At 42.6% G+C, this 20,790-nt stretch overlaps 1 protein-coding gene across 6 annotated transcripts in view; it reads right to left on the bottom strand.

Annotated features, from left to right (window-relative positions):
• Positions 1-20,790, bottom strand: part of CXADR (CXADR cell adhesion molecule) — an 84,344-nt gene that overhangs the window by 26,689 nt on the left and 36,865 nt on the right. For 5 of the 6 annotated variants that reach the window (XM_089330282.1, XM_089330279.1, XM_089330280.1 and 2 more), the window contains exons 2-4: positions 14,358-14,524; positions 8,880-9,084; positions 1,921-2,076 (exon numbers count right to left, since the gene is read on the bottom strand). In XM_089330282.1, coding sequence (XP_089186408.1) covers positions 1,921-2,076; positions 8,880-9,084; positions 14,358-14,524 — 528 coding nt within the window. The other variant, XM_089330283.1, reaches the window with a different exon arrangement.

Raw genomic sequence — 20,790 nt, forward strand, 5'->3', positions numbered from 1 at the left:
TAACTCTGCCTTTCAAATAAATAAATAACTCTTAAAAAAAATGGATACAGTCATTGAGGTCATGCATATCTCCAGTTCTATCAATCATGCCTACAGATCATATGAATCAAGACAAAAATAACTATGATCCTGTAAGTCACAAAGCCCCAGCAGAAGCAGGGTTCATCAATCTGAGGTCACAACTACTTATGAAAAATATCTTACCCCACAAAAGCTGTTTCAAGCAACAGGAAAACTTGCAAACCTCTTTATCCTCCCAAATAGAGGAAGTATACAGGGGCGAATATTGTGGCACAGAAAGTTAAGCCATTGTTTTTAATGACAACATCCCACATGAGTGCTGGTTCAAATCCCAGCTGTTCTACTTCTGATTCAGCTCCCTGCTAATATGCTTGAGAAAGCAGCAAAAGACAGCCCAAGTACCTGGGTCCATAACACCACATGGAAGACACAGAGTTCCAGGCTCCTGGCTTCACCCTGGCCAGCCTTGGCCATTGCGGCCACTTGGGGATTGTACCTGTGGATGGATGATCTCTCTATCTCTCTGTCTCTCCCTTTCACTCTGTAATTCTGCCTTCAAATAAGTAAACAAATCTTTAAAAAAGAAAAAAGAAATATACAAAATAAAGTTACAGGGATCATTTAGTTTGACCTCTTAGCTGGAAAAAAAAAAAGAGAGAGAGAGAGGCAGCAAGAAAAACCTACTTAAGACCAGGTTGGAATGGTTGGAAGGATGGTAGAACATGGTAATCAATTTGAACCAACAGATCAATTACAATACATATGTGAGGGGCCAGCACTGTGGCGCTGCGGGTAAAGCCCCCACCTGCAGTGCCAGCATCCCATATGGGCGCCGGTTCGAGTCCCGGCTGCTCCACTTCCAATCCAGCTCTCTGTTAGGGCCTGGGAAAGCAGAAGATGGCCCAAGTCTTTGGGCCCTTACCCATTTGGGAGACCCGGAAGAAGCTCCTGGCTCCTGGCTTCGGGTTGGCTTAGCTCCAGCCATTGCGGCCAATGGTGGAGTGAACCAGCAGATGGAAGACCTCTCTCTCTCTCTCTCTGCCTCTCCTTCTCTCTCTGTGTAACTCTGACTTTCAAATAAATAAATAAATCTTTAAAATATATTTATATGTGAATGATCAGGCTTAGTCAATTTAATACTTCCTAGTTAGTGTCACACAGGTTTTTTGTTTTTTGTTTTTTGTTTTTTTTTAATGTACAGACTGTGGATATATTAGAGTAGCTCTGACATGATTCTAGGCAAAACCTCAACATCCAAATAATCAGCCACTATCTGATGCTTGTGATTATGTCCAATCAATTAGAAAATACATACAAAGGCCGGCACCGTGGCTCACTAGGCTAATCCTCGGCCTGCGGCGCCGGCACTCCAAGTTCTAGTCCCAGTTGGGGCGCCAGTTCTGTCCCGGTAGCTCCTCTTCCAGGCCAACTCTCTGCTGTGGCCCGGGAGTGCAGTGGAGGATGGCCCAAGTGCTTGGGCCCTGCACCCGCATGGGAGACCAGGAAGAAGCACCTGATTCCTGGCTTCAGATCGGCGCAGCGCGCCGGCCGTAGCAGCCATTTTGGGGGTAAGCCAATGGAAGGAAGACCTCTCTCTGTCTCTTTCTCTCACTGTCTAACTCTGCCTGTCAGAAAAAAATAAATAAATAAATACAAAATAATTACATCCTAAAAAGTGAAATCATTATAGAAACTTTTCTTCATTCATTTTATATATCTAAATTGTCATTATAAAACACTGAATAATTTCCATGGAAATTTTGATTGTTCTATATAGAAAACAGGAGGCATTTAAGAATTTACAATATATAGTGTACAAACACACACACACACACAAACCCTACTGTATATAAAGTCCAAATCAATGGCACATGGTACAATTTTTATCATTGGCAGTACCTGGTAACCATGAGTCGGGCATTTTCTGAGAGTCAGACAGTTTTTGCCATTCATATCGTAATGGAAGCGAACCTTCTTTGGGTTCGCATTTTAGTTTAAAGTCATTTCCAATTTCTTCTGACCCATCAATGAAGCATCTTATACCTGAAGGCTTAACTGAAAAAACAAATTACAACTTTAGATTGCTGTAAACAAACAGTGTTTGTTTTTGTAATAATTACTTTAAACACACAGTATGGTGCACAAACACTGACTCAGGATCAGTTGGTCCTGAGCCCAGAAATGACAAAAGCATGAAAGGCCCCCCAAAGGTTGTCAACATCACCTTACTCAGCTTTACTGACTATGAAACAGGCAAGAATGAACTTAGGCAAGCAGCTACTACATAAGGTGCTTTCACAGTCTCTCGTGCACAACCTGGTGCCCCTCCATTCCATGAAGGACACACGGTGCAGCCTGGCCACTTGAGATTGACAGAAGCTTCCCGCTCCATTCCTTACCTGTTCTTCTCCATGCTTGACATGTAGCCCTCTGGGAGTCTGTACCCCAAGTCATCTCCCTCTAGCTGCTGTCACCCCCATCAGGGGTTCACAATCACTCATGCTGCTAACAGGGACAATTTACATAGCATAGCAAGGACCAATTAACATTTCACATTAACACAAATCTACTGAGAGAGCAGTATTACAAGAAAGTAAGTTCGAGATCATATTCATATTTCAGGTTCTAATAACAGCTGTTCAGAGCAGCTGCCAACCCTGTTATCTGCCACTCAACCCCAACCCTGGATTAACACCTTGGTGTAGCACACTCTTGCTGAACTTTATTAAGGCATAATATTCATACAATAAAATTAATACATGTTAATTATGTGGGTTGTTCACTTTTAATTAGTATGTATACTTACACCTATTAAACACCACTGTAGTTCTCTCAGGAAAGATCCCTCATGTTGGTTGTGGTTAATTTCACTCCAAAACTTAACCCAAAGCTGCTTCTGATAAGATTTCTACTGCTACAGATTAGTTCTGCTTCTTCTGGAGTAACAAAATAACAAAGTAGGTGCTTTTTTATCTTACTTCTTCAATTCAGCATATTTTTCATGAGACGGATCCATGTTGTTGTATGTAATCATTCTTTTTTATTGCTTGGTAGTATTTCATTGAATGGACTATATCACAAGTTTGCTGAACCATTCACCTACCAACAAAAACTTTTCAGTTTGGGGACTACTGTTAAAACCTAACTAGCCAAACCAGTAAGGAAGGGCACCATAAAGAACTGTGGGGTTCCACTGACCAAGAGCACTCCAAGGATTCTCTCAAGAAGGCAGAGATCAGCTCTCCACCAGCTGTTTCTAAGTATAGATTTTAAAAAGTGGTGGAATGGGTGCTGGCAGGGCATAGGAGCACATAGTAATTGAGTATCCTAGTAAAAGGCGCATAAGGTAAAGTGGGGTTGTAAGCAACAGTAGGAAATAGTCTATATTTTATTGCTGTTCCAAGACCTATACCAATACTCTGAGTGCCACTTGGGAGTGGCCCACCTGCTTTCTACTGGGAGAAGGAAGTACAAGTCTTTTATGTGCCAACTCCCAACCATTAAAAAATGACAAGGAAGACTGACTCCTAATCTATGGCACTCTTGCTGGAAAGAAAGACAGAAAACCACAGAGGAAACCTAGAAATTAAGTCTTGTCCCCTTAATATTTCTTTACTTTGGGATTCCAGAATACTTGGTCACTGTCCTCGGCACACTTGCCTCCATGATCATTACCATAGCCAAGAGGGCTTCCCAGACACGGGTATGTGACCATCAATGTACACTGCCACACTACACCACCAATTTAGCAATCTGTGCTTCATACATGTATTATTTCATCATCATCTTCCATGCTAATGGCCTACCTTTTTCTACAGGGAATACAGTCTAAATCCCTACATGGAACAGAATACACTTTTTATCATGATGTCATTTTACTTGGTGCAAAAATTCTATGACTCCCAGCAAAATCTATTAATAGATACTAAGATCTATGAGGAAAATTTGAAGTAGAAAGAGGATATTTATGTAGTCTTTAAGTAACTATCCCAAGAGATATATATTTAATTGCTGAAGGGAAAATAATAATTTTATACAGGAGGAACCCATCAGATAAACCAAGTGATTATAATCAATAGTAAGACATGGCACCATGTACCCCCTGACTTGACTGCAGAAGATAAAGAAGATACACATGCAATGTGAACACTAGACTCAATCCTAGTACAAAAAGGATATTAGTGGGAAACTGAAGTTAAAATGAAGTTATTAGTTTAATTAATAGTATTATACCAATTAATTTCTTGACTTTGCTATAATATGATTTTGTAAGAGGTCAACATCAGCAGAAATCAGATGATGGGTATATGCTAAAAAACTCTCTAGTAGTTTTGCAACTTTTCTATAAAAGTAAAATTATTTCAAAATAAAAAGGGGAGAGCCCTGTCCTGTACCAACGGCTTGAAAATTCCTCAGGACATTTAGGATCAGTGTTGACTGAGCCACCACACATGCTGCGTACCCTGTGTTCTGGGGGCATGGTACAGTTTGTATACACTGTATACACTTCCAGTAAACTGTTATTTGTGCATGCTCTGCTCTTCAATAAAATACTTTTTTAATTTTTAATTAGGTTTTAACAGATTCAATGTGATTTGTAGATACAATTCTAGAACATAATGATATTCCGCCCCCTCCCCCCTTTTTTTTACTTTTTGGGATAACATTTTAAAACTACATTACAGTAAACAGGCTTAATACTTTACCAAATACCACTCTTTACACCAAAAGGCTCAATAATAGGTCCTTTCAGAGCTCCCGGGGAAGTGGAGCTAGTGACATGTGGCCACAATGTTAACCTCCTATCAGCTGCTTCTGCTATCCTTATCCACTTCACCTTATTTACTGAGTGGTAACCATGGACATTTTTAGTATGTCTGAAAGACAGGGAGGCTCTGGGAATGCAACATCCTGAGCCTGACATCCAGGAAAATAAGCCCCCTGGGTTCACAGCAATGCAGGGCACAGGACGCATTACCCTATGAATGCCACGGTGATGACATCTTTAGATTTCCCACAAAATTCACTATCACAGGTGTACTTTGGGTTCAGAGGTTAAGATGCCACTTGGGGTGACTGCATCCCATCTTGGAGAACTTGGGGTCAAGTCCCAGCTATGCTCCTCTTCTGATTCCAGATTCCTGTTAGTACAGACTGTCGGAGGAAGTGGATAATGGCCCAAAAACTTGAGTATCTGCCATCCACATGGCAGACCTGCTTGGATTCTGGGCTCCTGGCTCCAGAACCCATCAGCAGAGTGAACCAGTGGATAAATGCTCTCTCTGTGTCTGTCTTTGCCTCTCAAATATATAGATAAATAAATAAATAGTATTAGGCAGAGCCACTATCAGTGAACCAAATGAAAACTCCAATTGACTCACTGCCCCTGGTTGGGTCATTAGAGAGCACTCAATCTAATGTTTGCCCCAGATTATGCAGAAAGAATTTTTAGGCGAAGCTAGAAGATATGCTCCCGTCCAATTTTCACTCTCAAAACAATCCTGTGGTTTCTCCCAGCAGTGGTTATGACTCATCCAAAAACACGGAAGAAAACAAGAAAACGCTACAAGAAGTTCTTCCCTGCCCCTTGTGAATTTCACTGAATCAGAGTATTAGTCACCCCTACTTCCCTTCAGCAATTACTTCCCCCCTTTCTTATCTTGCTCTGATTTCTCCCTCTCTCCTTCCTTGCTGGAATTCAGAGTTTACCTGGCTCTAGTAATTCTCTATGGAGTTAGCAGATAAGGCAGCTGAATCAGTGCTTCCCCCCGACGCATTCTGAGGAGGAAATATGCTGGGGTTGGAGGTTTCATATAAAAGGGTCAATTGTGCTGCTGAGCAGTCACGGCTGCTGCCAGCAGGGTGGCCAGCCACATCTTGTGCCATCACTGCTAGCCCTTCCAGGTTCCCTCTGGGGTATGTGCTGCCTTACACTGTAATGACAGCGTCAGTTAGGAACTACAGATTTATTTACCCAGAACCTGGTCACAGAATCCAGTCACATACACAGAGAGAGAGAGAGAGAAAGAAAATAACATGGCATTTGTCCACAACTCTTCAGTGAATACATGTCAACTCCATTCTTCCCAGTGAACCTGCCCCATCAAACAAGGGTTTCACAATAACTCTTATAAGCAGGTATAATGTGCTTGGTCCATCATGAAGCAGCTGAAATTCCATGTAAATCTTAACTCAATACTTCCTGGAGAGCAGTGTTAAAAGAAGGTACAGTCACAGTTATAAGCTCAGGCATCCTGGAGTAAAAAGCTCAGATCAACTGTAAGAGAAATTTTTACCTCTTTACTCATTTACTTAAAAAAAATGTCTTTCCATGTGTTCACAATATAAACACTTTCTAAGATTTCCAACATTACCATATCCCTTTTTCTGGGTCCTTGTTCAGGTTCACTTATATCCACACAAAAATTTTCATTTTTGTTCCTGCCCTGATTTTCATTCTTTAAAAAAGATGGGTATTTGGGGCTGGCATTGTGGCATAGCAGATAAAGCCGCTGCCTACCCTACAGTGCCAGCATCCCATATGGGTGCTGGTTTGAGTGTTGGCTGCTCCACTTCTAATCCAGCTCTCTGCTATGGCTTGGGAAAGCAGCGGAAGACAGCCCAAGTCTTTGGGCCCCTGTACCCATGTGGAAGACCCAGAAGAGGCTCCTGGCTCCTCACTTTGGATCAGCGCAGCTCCAGTCATTGTGGCCAATTGGGGAGTGAACCAGCAGATGGAGGACCTCTCTCTCTGCCTCTCCTCTCTCTATGTAACTCTTTCAAATAAATAAATAAATCTTAAAAAAAAAAAAAAAAAAGGTGGGTGTTTAAGATAACTCTAACACCAAACACTTAACTACTTCTCTAATCAATCCCTAATCAGTTCTCTAAAACAAAAAGAAGGTAAAAGCAGTTATGGGAGGACCTGTCCTTACTGTCCATTACTGACTGGTAATGTCCTAGGATGCCCTTGGCTTTTCTAGCAAGTATCACTTCTTGTTTCTCAAGTTATCACTCAAACCTTTTAATATATTTTTTAAAAAAATTTGGAATAAAGCCATCACTCTAAACCTGATATGTTAGATCAAAGAATAGGGGCATTTATTGTCATAAAATAGATAGCTATATTTTTCTACATGGTAGTCATTGTACATTTTGTGTAAATCTACCACCGCAAGATTTTAGAAGTGTATTTATGAATCACTTTCTCAACTGAAGAGATTAACAGCATGCACATTATCACAGAATCTTGAAAACAGCAATAAACTTTGTAGTCTTTTGACATTTACAAAGCAGTTTACATTTTGTCTTTCTTAACTATCAATGAGCTCTAAGACATCCTAGCATCTGCCTAATCTCCTTTAAACAAAAGTAACAGTAAGGTCAGGGCAATTAAATAACTCATATCTAATGGCCTTACTAATTCAAGTCCCTCTCTCATATTCCATCTCCTACACCTAAATATAGTCATGTGCAACATAACATTTCAATGACTGAGTATTTGACAGTATGTACCATATAGCCTAGATGTGTAGTAATGAATCATTTTTAAGTTTGGGTAAGTAAACTCTAAGATGTTCATATAAGGACAAAATCGCCCAGTGAAACGTTTCTCAGAATGTAACCCTGTCATGAAGCCACACATTGACTGTGTTTGATTAGTCATCATAGAAACCTCATTTATTCTCTGGGTTAATGAAGATAGATGCTCAAAGCCCACGAAACACAGAATTTTGAAATGAATGAGATTTGATGGGTTTAACAATAATTAAATCACTTTATGTTTCAAAAAAAATAGGCTGAAGCCTAAGAAAAGGACTATTTAAAATTCTATATAATTTTCAAGACATTCTAAAGACAAGGTAAAAAAAAAAAACTCATATCTCCTAACTGCTGACTTAGGGTCTGTCTTAGTCTGCTGTTGATGTAACAAAATACTCAACGCTTATTCTATAAGGGAAAGGGATTCATTCAGCTCATCGTTCTGGAGGTCCAAGAGCACGACACTAGCATTCCCTGGCTTCTGCAGAGGGACTCTTTTGTGGAGGGTAAACAGGCACATGAGAGAGAGAGGGAAAAACTCATTCCTAGGGCCAGCGCTACAGCATTAAGCCTACACCTGCAGCACCAGCATCCCACATGGGTGCCAGTTCAAGTCTCAGCTGCTCCACTTCTGATCCAGCTCCCTGCTAATAGCTTAGGAAAGCAGCAGAGGATGGCCCCAGTGCTTAGGCCCCTGAACTCAGGTGGGAGACCTGGAAGAAGTTCCTGGCTCCTGACTTCAGATGGGCCCAGTTCCAGCCACTGTGGCCATCTGAGGAGTGAACCAGCAGACTGAAGACCTCTCTGTCCTCTGTTAGTAACTCTGCCTCTCAAATAAATAAATAAATCTTTAAAAATAAACAAATAAAATGAAAACTCATTCCTGAGAGAACAAACCCACTCTTGGGGAACTACCTAATTACCTCTTCAAGATTCCACTACCTCTCAAGACCGTTACATAGGGGAAATGAACCTGCACACAAATTTTGCTGGGGAGAAACCAAACTCAAATCATAGCAAGGTTCTTAATGCCATACCATGCTACGCCTTTATGCCATACCATGCTACTTATCTGCAAACTCTTTAATAAAGAGTTTCATAAAGCAGTTGGTCATTTACATTTTTCTACTCTCTTTCCCCAAAGATGTTAGCTTTATGTTTTAAGCCAACTAATGACATTACAAATACTTCAAATATTTAAAATTATTACTTGAAAAAGCTAAGGTTTGTCTTGTATAAATATTTGTGCTACTACTATTCTGTGACCACTTACTCTGTTACTAAGTAACACATTAATACAAATAAAAATAACTTACCAAGAACTGTAAGTTGAACTTTCTTATTTGCAACACCAGGAGCTTTTTTCACTTTACACTGATAAATGCCGATATCCGATAACTGTAAATTTGTTACATTTATTGATGCATCACCAGATGTGATATCATTGCTTGTAAAATGTACTCGTCCTTTCAGATCTTGATAGTAGTCAACATAAATTTTGTCTCCAGAATATAAAATAATCTAAAAGAAAATCAAAGTAAGACAGAGGGAAAAAATAAACAAAACATACCTGTTCCATTAAAAAAGCTCTGAATATATGATGCTACTACAGAATCCATACAGAGAACACAGTAGGATCAGGAACGCTATGATTATCCAAATCATTGAATGAGAAAACAAAAAGGGATTAATGTAATCCTGGAGAAGGCTTCCACAATAACTGGTTTTTTGATTTTTTTTTGTTTGTTTTGCTTTGTTTCTTAAATTTGAGAGACAGAAAGAACTCCCATCTACTGATTCAGTCTCTAAATGCCCACAACAACCAGGGCTGGGCCAAGAAAAAGCCAGGAGCCAAAAACCCAACTCAGCTTTTCCCACTGGATGGCAGGGGCCCAACTCAAGTATTAGCCATCACTGTTCCTGCTAATGCATTTTCCTGTTTTGCATTCACTGATGAATTTGTCACTCAAAGACCAAAGAGCAGCGGTGCAACACTCAACAGTCTATGTCCTGTGAGTTGTTTTCAAATCCCTGACACTACTTATGGTATAATTTAATCAAAATAAGTGGCATCAAGAACTCCTTTTTCCAAGTTCCTTCTGTAGGAACTTCCTGAGTGGAAGGACATGGGTTCTTTTCTGTATTACCTCCTTTCCTATCATACGGACTTCACCCCTAATCCACTTATAATCTTATTTATATAGTGTCTGTATCTAGGAGGCACCAATACCAGTTTGTTAAGCAAATAAAAGAAGGGGCTGAAAAGTCACAGCTGACTTGAACACAAGCCATGGCTTTATTTGCTCCACACCCACTTGTCATTAGCAACACTAAGAACTCCACAATAGAGGCTCCTCTAGCTTTATTTAAAGTAGCTTGTATTTCTATTGTACTTTTTTTATTTTAAAGATTTATTTTATTTATTTGACAGGCTGACAGAGAGAGAGGGTGAAACAGAGAAACAGATCTTCCATCTGCTGCTTCACTCCCAAATGACTGAAATGGTTGGGGCTGGACCAGGAGCCTGAAACTACATCTGGGTCTCCCCTGTGGGTGGGAGAGGCCCAGGCAGTTGGACCATCTCCGGTTGCCTTCCCAGACACATTAGCAGGGAGCTGCATCTAAGCTGGCACTCTGATATGATATGCTGGCATCACAGGCAGCAGCTTAACTCACTGCACCACAATGCTGGTCCCTCTACTGTACCTCCAAATACCCATTTTGCTATTAAGTACACACACTTTAGTAGTCATTTAAAGACCCGCTCATCATGGCAATCAAATGTGTCCCCTTCTAAGCTTTTTCCCATGAAAAGAACATTAGAAATAGTAGTTAAGAAATAAAGAACTGGGGCGGGCCTGTTACATCACCACTTGAGACACCCACATCTCATATCAGAGTGCTTTGGCTCAAGTCCCAGCTACTCCATTTCCAATTCAGGTTCCTGCTAAAGTGTACCCTGGAAAGTAGCCATCCATAAATAAATAAATTAATGAACAAGTGAAAATAAATAACAAACTAACATTTACCAGGCACTTTTTCACATCTTCATTCATTCTTTTTTACAATGCTGCAAGGCTAATGGTATTGCCTGCCTCATATTTAAGCTGAGGAAAGCAATGACTCTCATAGATCAATTTTTTTTAATTAATCATTTATTTATTTATTTTCCCCCCCAAAGAAACCTTTTATTTAAGGAACACAGACTTCATGTATTTCATAAGTACATCTTTAGGAATACAGTGTTTCTTCCCACCATACATGCCTTCCCACTCACTCTCCTACCCTTCCTCCTCCTTCCTCTCCCATTCCCAGTCCCATTCTCCACTTCACAGATTAACTTTTACAAAGTCACACAGCTAACATGCAGACCAGAGCTGTTTGGCTTGGCACTGCACAGGATTAACATTTCTATTCATTTACAGCAGACAAATGCTTGTGGCATATAGTTTTTTACTGTATTCTCCTAACAATTCCAAGGTATATTTGTTCCTACCTTACATGCAAGGTTTATGAAACATGACAGTTAATACAGGATCGTGCAAAGGACAAAAGGAAGCGCAGGTGAAAGTCAGAGACCAGGGTTCAAATCCCAACTGCAGCTGTTACCCACTGAGGGACCAACCCTGAGCATGTGTCTTCCAATCTCTGGATGTTTTCCCTTATTTCTGAATGTGTAATTTTAGTGTCATTTTTAAAGACTTAAGTAATACACTGCCTATGGCAGAGACCAGAGACCACACAAGGAATAAGAACAGAAATATCTGCATCAGTCTTCAGACCCCTAACCACACTGCCTGCTAGATTAAATACACTAAAATCCAGCCTCAGGCCAGTGCTGTGGCATAGTAGGCTAAGCTTTCGCCTGCAGCACTGGCATCCCCATATGGGTTTGTGTCCTGGCTGCTCCTCTTATCTAGCTCCCTGCTATGGCCTGGGAAAGCACTGGAAGATGGGCCAAGTGCTTGGACCCCTGCACATGCATGGGAGACTCAGAGGTGTCTGGCTCCAGGCTTTGGATTGGCTGAGCAGATGGAAGACCTTTCTGTTACTCTACCTCTAAAATAAATAAAATCTTGAAAGAAAGAAAGAAAGAAAGAAAGAAAGAAAGAAAGAGAGAGAGAGAGAGAGAGAGGGAGAGGGAGGGAGGGAGGGAGGGAGGGAGGGAAAGGAAAAAGCTCCTAGGAACTCACTGGGGGCTGAAAAAATAAAAATGAATAAATTTAAATTTAAAAAATCCTCAGTTAACACACAATGTCCATGAAATTCTACATAAGTATCCTCTGGTGCATCAGGCTTTCCCTAGCTCTTTCTCTTGCTTTTGGTCTGATTTTACTGTGGTTGAGGTCCCAAGCTAGGTTTTTCAGCTAGAAATGGACTCTCAAAGCTAAGTCCACAGACCTCAAAGCTATGTCTCCCATTCAGCACAGAAGAGCCGGAGTCCTCCAATTAGCAGAGATACTGCAGGCTCAGGGCACCCTGTGCTTCTGGGTCGCTATATGCAGCTCATCATCGGCTTCCCTTATTTCCAGTCTTAAGCCGGAAACACTGAAGAGCCATGCTCTCCTACCCTAACCACAGACAGAATCAGGGTCCTGGACTGTAAAGGCAAGAGCAGGGAACTGCAGGACCTCAGCCTGCAGCCTGCTAGCACATCCAGAGAGAGCGCCAAAGGGCAAATAAGAACGAGACAAGGAGGCAACAGACAGGACAAGTCAGGTTTAACTTATTTTGCTTATGGCAAACAGGAGGAATTCCCCTTGGCAGAATCAGAGCAGAAGTATGTCCTTCAAGGGATGGTCCCAGCCATTCATACTTGGGAAAGCACTTTATTTCCTTTACAAATACACTATGGGCAAACCAAGTGGGATTGTCAAAAATATTAATTATTTAACTGTACTATGTCAGCCATTACATGGAAGACTTTTATTTTTAGCTTTTAAATTACTCCTTACTTTATGAACAATTAGTAAAAATAAAATTTCTTTTCCATATATTCATAGTTGTCAGTTCTCCTAAATATTTGAACTTATTTTCCCCTCCCCAGTCTAATGTAATTTATCTGTTAATTTTTTTTACACTAAATGTATCAGATGGAACTAGTATGTAATTTTTTTTAATTTTATTTTATTATTTTTTTTCTGACAGGCAGAGTGGACAGTGAGAGAGAGAAAGGTCTTTTTTTAGTCTTTGGTTCACCCCGCAATGGCCGCTACGGCTGGTGCGCTGCGGCCAGCGCACTGCACTGATCCAAATCCAGGAGCCAGGTGCTTCTCCTGGTCTCCCATGCGGGTGCAGGGCCCAAGGACCTGGGCCATCCTCCACTGCACTCCCGGGCCACAGCAGAGAGCTGGACTGGAAGAGGAGCAACCGGGACAGAATCCGGCGCTCCGACGGGGACTAGAACCCAGTGTGCCGGTGCCACAGGCAGAGGATTAGCCAAGTGAGCCACGGCGCCGGCCACTAACATGTAATTTTTTAAAAGATTTTCATATATTTATATTTGTTTTTATAAAATTTATTTACTCTCCCTCTGTCACTCTGCCTTTCAAATAAACATATATTTATACTTAAATTGATATTTATTTGACAGGGAGAGAAACAGGAGGGAAAAGAAGAGAGGAGAATACAAGACACATCTTTCATGAGCTGGTTCAATCGCCAAATGACCACAACAGCCAGGGCTGCATTGCAGTATGGTAGGTCAAGCCTATGTGCGCAGTGCCAACAGCCTCTATTTAGAGAACTGGCTGCACTGCTTCTGATCCAGCTCCCTGCTAATGTACCTGTGAAGGCAGTAGATGATGGTCCAAATACCTGGGCCCCTGCCATCCACACAAGAAACCAGGATGGAGTCCCTGGGTCCTGGCTTCATCCTGGCCCAGCACTCACTGTTACAGGAATTTGGGGAGAGAGCCAGCAGATGGAAGATTTCTCTCTCGCTCGCTCTGCTTTCAAATAAAATGAAAATAAATAAATAAAAATGTTTTTTAAAACTTCATTGTGGGGCTGATATTGTGGTACAGCAGATTAAGCTGCCACATGCAATGTCAGCATGCCGTTTCAGTGCCAGTTGGAGTCCTGATTGTTCCACCTCCAATCCAGCTCCCTGCTAATGGCCTGGGAAAGCAGAGGAGGATGGCCCACGTACTTGGGCCCCTGCCACCCACATGCGAGACCTGGATAAAACTGGCTCCTAGCTTCAGCCTGAGCCAGCCCTGGCTGTTGTGGACATTTGGGAAGTGAGCCAGCAGATGGAATATCTCCTCTCTCTCTCCCTCTCTAATTCTGTCTTGTTTCAAATAAATAAATAAATGCTAAAAAATAAATCTTCATGTTGCTTTTTAGGAAATTCATTATATAAGATATTTAACTTGAAAAAAATAAGGAAAGAGGATTCTGCCCCCTAACCTTTAATAAAATGCAGTTTATGTATCCCTTCACACACTGCACACTCTGGCCTCACTATCACGACTGTCTCTGTCATATACTTCCAGTTCTAGATTTTCAGAACTTTCATAAGTTCCTCTTTGCCTTGAAAGAGTCTAAACATCTCTAAGACATCCAGTGCCCTTTTCCTATTCTGTAATCCTGGTCACTTATTAACCATCTCACGTCATTACATTTGTGTTTTCACTTCCCACCACAGAGATCTCTGCCATCACCCAGTCAGCACATGGGAAGTCTGGGCTTTCTTCCCAGCTCGTGACCCAGCTATAGGATTAGCACTATGATGGCCACCTAAAACATCTGTACAGGCACTTGGGGAGGGAACAAGCACTTATCAAACTTACCACTTGATCCGGCTTCTGATTATCAGCTGGTGATAGTAGCCACTCAATGTCCAGTGGTCCCTGGTCTTCGTCACTAACAGTAAATTTGCATGGTAGATAGGCAGTTTCCCCTTTGGCTTTTTCAATCATCTGTTCAGGATTAATGATAGTCAAACTTCTGGCGAAATCTGGAGGAGACACATGTACACAAGACTAAGCATTTGCTATTACACTGGCAGTACCCTCAGTGCCCTGCAGCCATTCTGGAGAAGCAGTGATGTGGGGGACCAGGATGGGATTATGGGCTAGAAGCTCAAACACAGGGGCTAGCTAGCATTGTGGCACTGCGGGTGAAGCCACCACCTGCAATGCCAGCATCCCATAGGTGCACTGATTTGTCTCAACTGCTCCACTCTGATCCAGCTCCTTGCTAATGGCCTGTGAAACCAGCAGAAGGTGGCCCATGTACTTGGGCCCCTGCCAACCCACGTGGGAGACCCTAATGAAACTTTGGTTCTCAGCTTGGGCCTGGCTCTGCCCCGGCCTTTGCAACCCTTTGGGGAAGGAACCAGCAGATGAAGACCTCTCTGTCTCTTTCTCTCAGTACCTCTTTCAAATAAATAAATCTTTAAAAAAAAATTCAAACACAACAGTACTCAGTTTTTAGTGGGTGCCTCTGTAAAAATGGAATGACACAATCAATATTATCTTATTCAGTACAATTCCCTTTAAAAGCTTGGTGAACTTCCCAACATTATATAAAATGTATGTTTCTACTAGTAGACAATTTCTGAAATATCCATGCAGATTTTTAAAACTAGAGTTTCTGAAAGGTTATACCAATTCAAGCCTATGTTAATTCATGCTCACCACATGCCATGAACACACTGGGAACTGTCCGCGGGGCACTGACTGATAAATTTTGACATGTTTTTGCCAAGTGTTCTTTAATTTTATATTTTTATTAAACAATTCTATAACCTCTATTGAATACTTAAGTGTTTTCAAACAGGAAACACGGTAAGTTAATAACAGTCACCTGCCACAGAGCAACTTTTCAATGACAGAGGGCATATGCAATATAACATATATAATTTATAATCTTACCAGATCCTCTAACATTACAATGGAGTTATATCATTGTATCTTTTCTATATTTAGATATGTTTATATATACAAGTACTTACCATTGTGTTACAATTCCCCACAGTCCTCAGTTTAGTAACATGTTGTATAAGTAACATAAGTGTGTAGCTTTTTATTTTTTATTTTATTTTTATTTTTAATTTTTGACAGGCAGAGTGGACAGTGAAAGAGAGACAGAGAGAAAGGTCTTCCTTTACCGTTGGTTCACCCTCCAATGGCCGCCGCAGCCGATGCACTGCGCTGATCCGAAGCCAGGAGCCAGGTGCTTCTGGTCTCCCATGTGGGTGCAGGGCCCAAGCACTTGGGCTATCCTCCACTGCACTCCCTGGCCACAGCAGAGAGCTGGCCTGGAGGAGGGGCAACAGGGACAGAATCCGGCGCCCCGACCAGGACTAGAACCCGGTGTGCCGGCGCCGCTAGGCAGAGAATTAGCCTAGTGAGCCACGGCGCAGGCCCAAGTGTATAGCTTAAAAGCAACAGCTATGCCATAGTCAAAGTATTCAGTAGGCTATACCATCTAGGTTTGTAAAAGTACAGTCTACAAAGTTTACACCATAAAATCACCTAACAACACATTTTTCCCAGAGTATCCTCATTGTTAAGCAACACTTATCTGTATGTTTTTAAATTTACCAAATAACTACCTTCAATATTATCTTTCAGATTTTTTTTTTTTTTTTTTTGACAGGCAGATTGGACAGTGAGAGAGACAGACAGAGAGAAAGGTCTTCCTTTTTCCATTGGTCCACCCCTCAATGGCCGCTGCAGCCGGCGCACCGTGCTGATCCAAAGCCAAGAGCCAGGTGCTTCTCCTGGTCTCCCATGGGGTGCAGGGCCCAAGTACTTGGGCCATCCTCCACTGCACTCCCGGGCCACAGCAGAGAGCTGGACTGGAAGAGGAGCAACCGGGACAGAATCCAGCACCCTGATGGGACTAGAACCCAGGGTGCCGGCACTGCAGGCGGAGGATTAGCCTAGTGAGCCGCAGCACCAGCCTCAGGGTTTGTTTTTTTTTTTTTTAAGATTTATTTATTTATTTGAGAGGCAGAGTTACAGACAGAAAGATAGAGTCTTTCAACCTCTGGCTCACTCCCCAAATGGCTAACATGGCCAGAGCTGGGCCCATCTGAAGCCGAGAGCCAGGAGCTTCTTTCGGGTCACCCATGTGGGTGTTGGGGCCCAAGCACTTGGGCCATCAGCAGAGAGCTGGATTGGAAGAGGAGAAGCCAGGACACCTATATAGGATGCTGGCACCACAGATGGAGGCTACACCACAGCACAAGCCCCAAAAAGAGATAGCTTAAGTCCACCGTAACTCACCAGGAGCTCAGAAAACGTCTCCTCCTTGCTAATGGTTACAATAACAATACTAGTATCTCTTATATGCTTAAGAGGTGGACATAAACAATGCACAAATGGCACTATTTATCGATGTATAAGAGAAAAAAACAATCAATTTAATCAATAAAAATCTTGAGTTTCAAAAGAAAACTACTTCTGTTCATATCAATTCCCACACTAAAAGTAAGTTTGGGGGCCAGTATTATACTGCAGTGGGTTATACCAGCATCCCGTACCAGAGTGCCATTTAATGTATTGGTTTGCGTCCCGGCTGCCCTGCTCCCAATCCAGCTCCCTGCTAAGGTGCCTGGGAAAGCAGAAGATCTCCAAGTACTTGGGACCTTGTCACCCACATAGGCGACCTGGATGGATCTCTAGGCTATTGGTGTAGGCTAGGCCTATTTGGGCCATTTGAGAGTGCCAGTGTATGGAAGATCTCTCCCTGTCTCTCCCTCTCTTTAGCTCTTTCAAATAAATAAATAAATAAATAAATATTATAAGGAAAAAACAAGTCAGTTTGGGGGTAGGAACTGTGGTACAGTGGGTTAAGGTGCCTTTTGGGACACTTGCTTCCTATATTGGAGTACTTGAGTGGTTCAGGTCACTGAATTACTCAAGTAGTTAGGTCCTGGCTACTCTGGCCTTCCAACTTTCTGGTAATGTACCTGGGAGACAGCAAAAGACACCCCCAAGTACTTGGGTTCCTGCCACCCATGTGGGAGACACAGATGGAATTCTTGGCTCCTGCCTGCTCTAGCACTGTCTCTTATGGGCATTTGGTGAATGAACCAGAAGATGGAAGATCTCTATCTCTGTTACACTCTGCCTTTCAAATAAGTAAACCTTTCTTTTCCTTCCGTTGGTTCACCCCCGAAATGGCTGCTACAGCTAGCGTGCTGTGCCGATCTGAAGCCAGGAGCCAGATGCTTCCTCCTGGTCTTCCATGCGGGTGCAGGGCCCAAGCATTTGGGCCATCACCCACTGCCTTCCCGGGACACAGCAGAGAGCTGGACTGGAAAAGGAGCAACCGGGACAGAACCGGCGCCCCAACCCAGACTAGAATCCGGGGTGCTGGCGCTGCAGGCGGAGGATTAGCCTAATGAGCCGTGGCGCCGGCCAACCTTTCTTTTAAACAGTCTGTTCAGGGGCCAGCGCCGTGGCTCACTTGGCTAATCCTCCGCCTGCGGCACTGGCATCCCATATGGGCGCTGGGTTCTAGTCCTGGTTGCTCCTCTTCCAGTCCAGCTCTCTGCTGTGGCCCAGGAGTGCAGTGGAGGATGGCCCAGGTCCTTGGGCCCTGCACCCCATGGGAGACCAGGAGAAGCACCTGGCTCCTGGCTTCGGATCAGTGCAGTGCGCCGGCTGCAGCGGCCATTGGGAGGTGAACCAATGGAAAAAGGAAGACCTTTCTGTCTCTCTCTCTCTGTCTACTCTGTCAAAAAAAAAAAAAAAAAAAAAAAAAAGAAGTCAGTTACACTAAAGACTATTTTATATTCATTCAGGCACCATCCAAAGTTTTAACCACGTTTAAGTGCACTCCTCAAACTGATGAAAAATAGAAACAGATTTTCTGTACCTAATAGCAGGAGTCCCAAGCTTGGATTTCAAGAGCCTTTGCTGCACCCACTTTCATATCCTTGGAACTCTGCTGCCAGGTAAACAAACCACTTAAGAACCGACCAACAGCTGCAACAGCTCAATATGTAGCAGCCTTAGAACACTTCTCCCCATCCCAGCCAGCTGTCTACTGCCCCATGAGTGAGCCAAGAACTTCCCATCTCAATTCAGCCTCATCTGGCAACCCACAGAATCACAAATACAGGATTTTTGTGTTAAGCCTCAACTTTGTGTCAGTTGTTGCACAGCAACAATTGCTAACATCACCAAAATACACCTATTCACTGGTGCTAATCCTCCACCTGCGGCGCCAGCACCCTGTGTTCTAGTCCCGGTTGGGGTGCCAGTTCTGTCCCAGTTGCTCCTCTTCCTGTCCAGTTCTCTGCTGTGGCCAGCGAGTGCAGTGGAGGATGGCCCAAGTCCTTGGGCCCTGCACCCACATGGGAGACCAGGAGGAAGCATCTGGCTCCTGGCTTCGGATCAGCGCAGCACGCCGGCCGTGGAAGCCATTTGGGGGGTGAACCAACGGAAGGAAGACCTTTCTGTCTCCCTAACTGCCTGTCAAAAAAAAAAAAACCACCTATTCAAATCAAACAGATACTTAATGCCACCTCCTCCCCCAGTCCGTGTTACTCCACTCCATTTCCTGTCCACATTTCTATTTAAGATTACAGAACCTGTGGCCAGCACTGTAGCATAGTAGGTTAGGCCTCTGCCTGTGGCGCCAGCATCCCAAATGGGTGCTGGTTCAAGAACCACCTGCTCCACTAATGATCCAGCTCCCTGCTGATGGCCTGGGAAAGTAGTAGAAGATGGCTCAAGTGCATAGGCCCCTACCTCCACATGGGAGACCTGGAAAAAGCTCCTGGCTCCTGGCTTTGAATCAGCCCAGCTACAGCTGTTGTGGCCATTTGGGGAGTGAACCAGCAAACAGAAGACCTCTCTGTCTCTCCCCACTAGATGGAAGACATCTGTCTCTCCCTCTCTCTCTGTAACTCTGCCTCTCAAATAAATAAATAAATCTTTTTTTAAAAGTTATAAAAAAATGCTTAAAAATTATAGAATTATAGAATCTACATTCACTCGGACCAAGTGGGATTTATCCCTGTATGCAGGGATGGTTCAATATACACAAATCAATAAATAAAAACCATCTCAATAGATGCAGAGAAAGCATTTGATAAAATACAACATTCTAGGATGGTGCTGTGGCATAGTAGGTTAAGCCTTTGCCTTCAGTGCCAACATCCCAAATTGGGACTGGTTCAAGAACTAGCTGCTCCATTTCTGATCCAGCTCTCTGCTAATGGCCTGGGAAAAGCAGAAGATGGCTTGGGTCCTTGGGCCCCTGCACCCACATGGGAGACCCAGAAGAAGCTCCTGGCTCCTGGCTTCAGATCGGCTCTGCTCCAGCTGTTGAGCACATTTGGGTAATGAACCAGTGGATGGAAGAGAAGACCTTTTTGTCTTTACCTCTATCTGTAACTCTATTTCTCAAATAAATAAATCTTTAAATATATATATATATAACATCCTTTCATGATTAACAAAAACCTTAAGCAAACTGGATATAGAAGAAACTTTCCTCAACACAGTCAAGGCAGTATATGACAAACCCACAGCCAGCATCATATTGAGTGGCAAAAAGCGGGAAGCATTTCCACTTAGATGTGGAACCAGACAAGAACGTCTACTCTCACCACTGCTATTCAATATAGTTCTGGAAGTTTTAGCCAGAGCCACTGCACAAGAAAAAGAAATCAAAGGGATACAACAAACTGGAAAGGAGGAAGTCAAATTATCCCTGTTTGCAGATGACATGACCCTATAAATAGGGAAACCAAAAGACTCCATTAAGAGACTATAAAGAACTCAAGAAACTCAACAACAAAACAATCCAGTCAAGAAATGAGCAAATGATATGAACAGGCATTTGTGAAAGGATAAAATTCAAATGGCCAACAGACATAAGAAAAAAGTTCAGGTTCACTAGCCATCAGGAAAATACAAATAAAAACCATAATTTAGTTTCACCTGGCTTTCACCCAGTTAGAATAGATATCATCAAAAATAAAAAACAATAAATGCTGACAAGGATATGGGGGAAAATACTTCCTATATAAATAAATAATATACTGTTAGTGGGAATGTACACTAGTACAACCATTATGGAAGTTAGTATGGAGATTCCTCAGAAATCTGAAAATAGGTCTCCCATGACCCAATCATCCCACTCCTGAAAATGTACCAAATGAAATGAAATCAGCATAGGAAAGAGTTATCTGTAACCCCATGTTTTAGCGCAGCTCAATTCACAATAGCTAAGATAAGGAATCAACCCAGATGTCCA

The sequence above is a fragment of the Oryctolagus cuniculus genome, chromosome 4 (assembly GCF_051225735.1).
Source record: "Oryctolagus cuniculus isolate XC-2025 breed Fujian yellow rabbit chromosome 4, ASM5122573v1, whole genome shotgun sequence".
Taxonomy (NCBI): Eukaryota; Metazoa; Chordata; class Mammalia; order Lagomorpha; family Leporidae; genus Oryctolagus; species Oryctolagus cuniculus.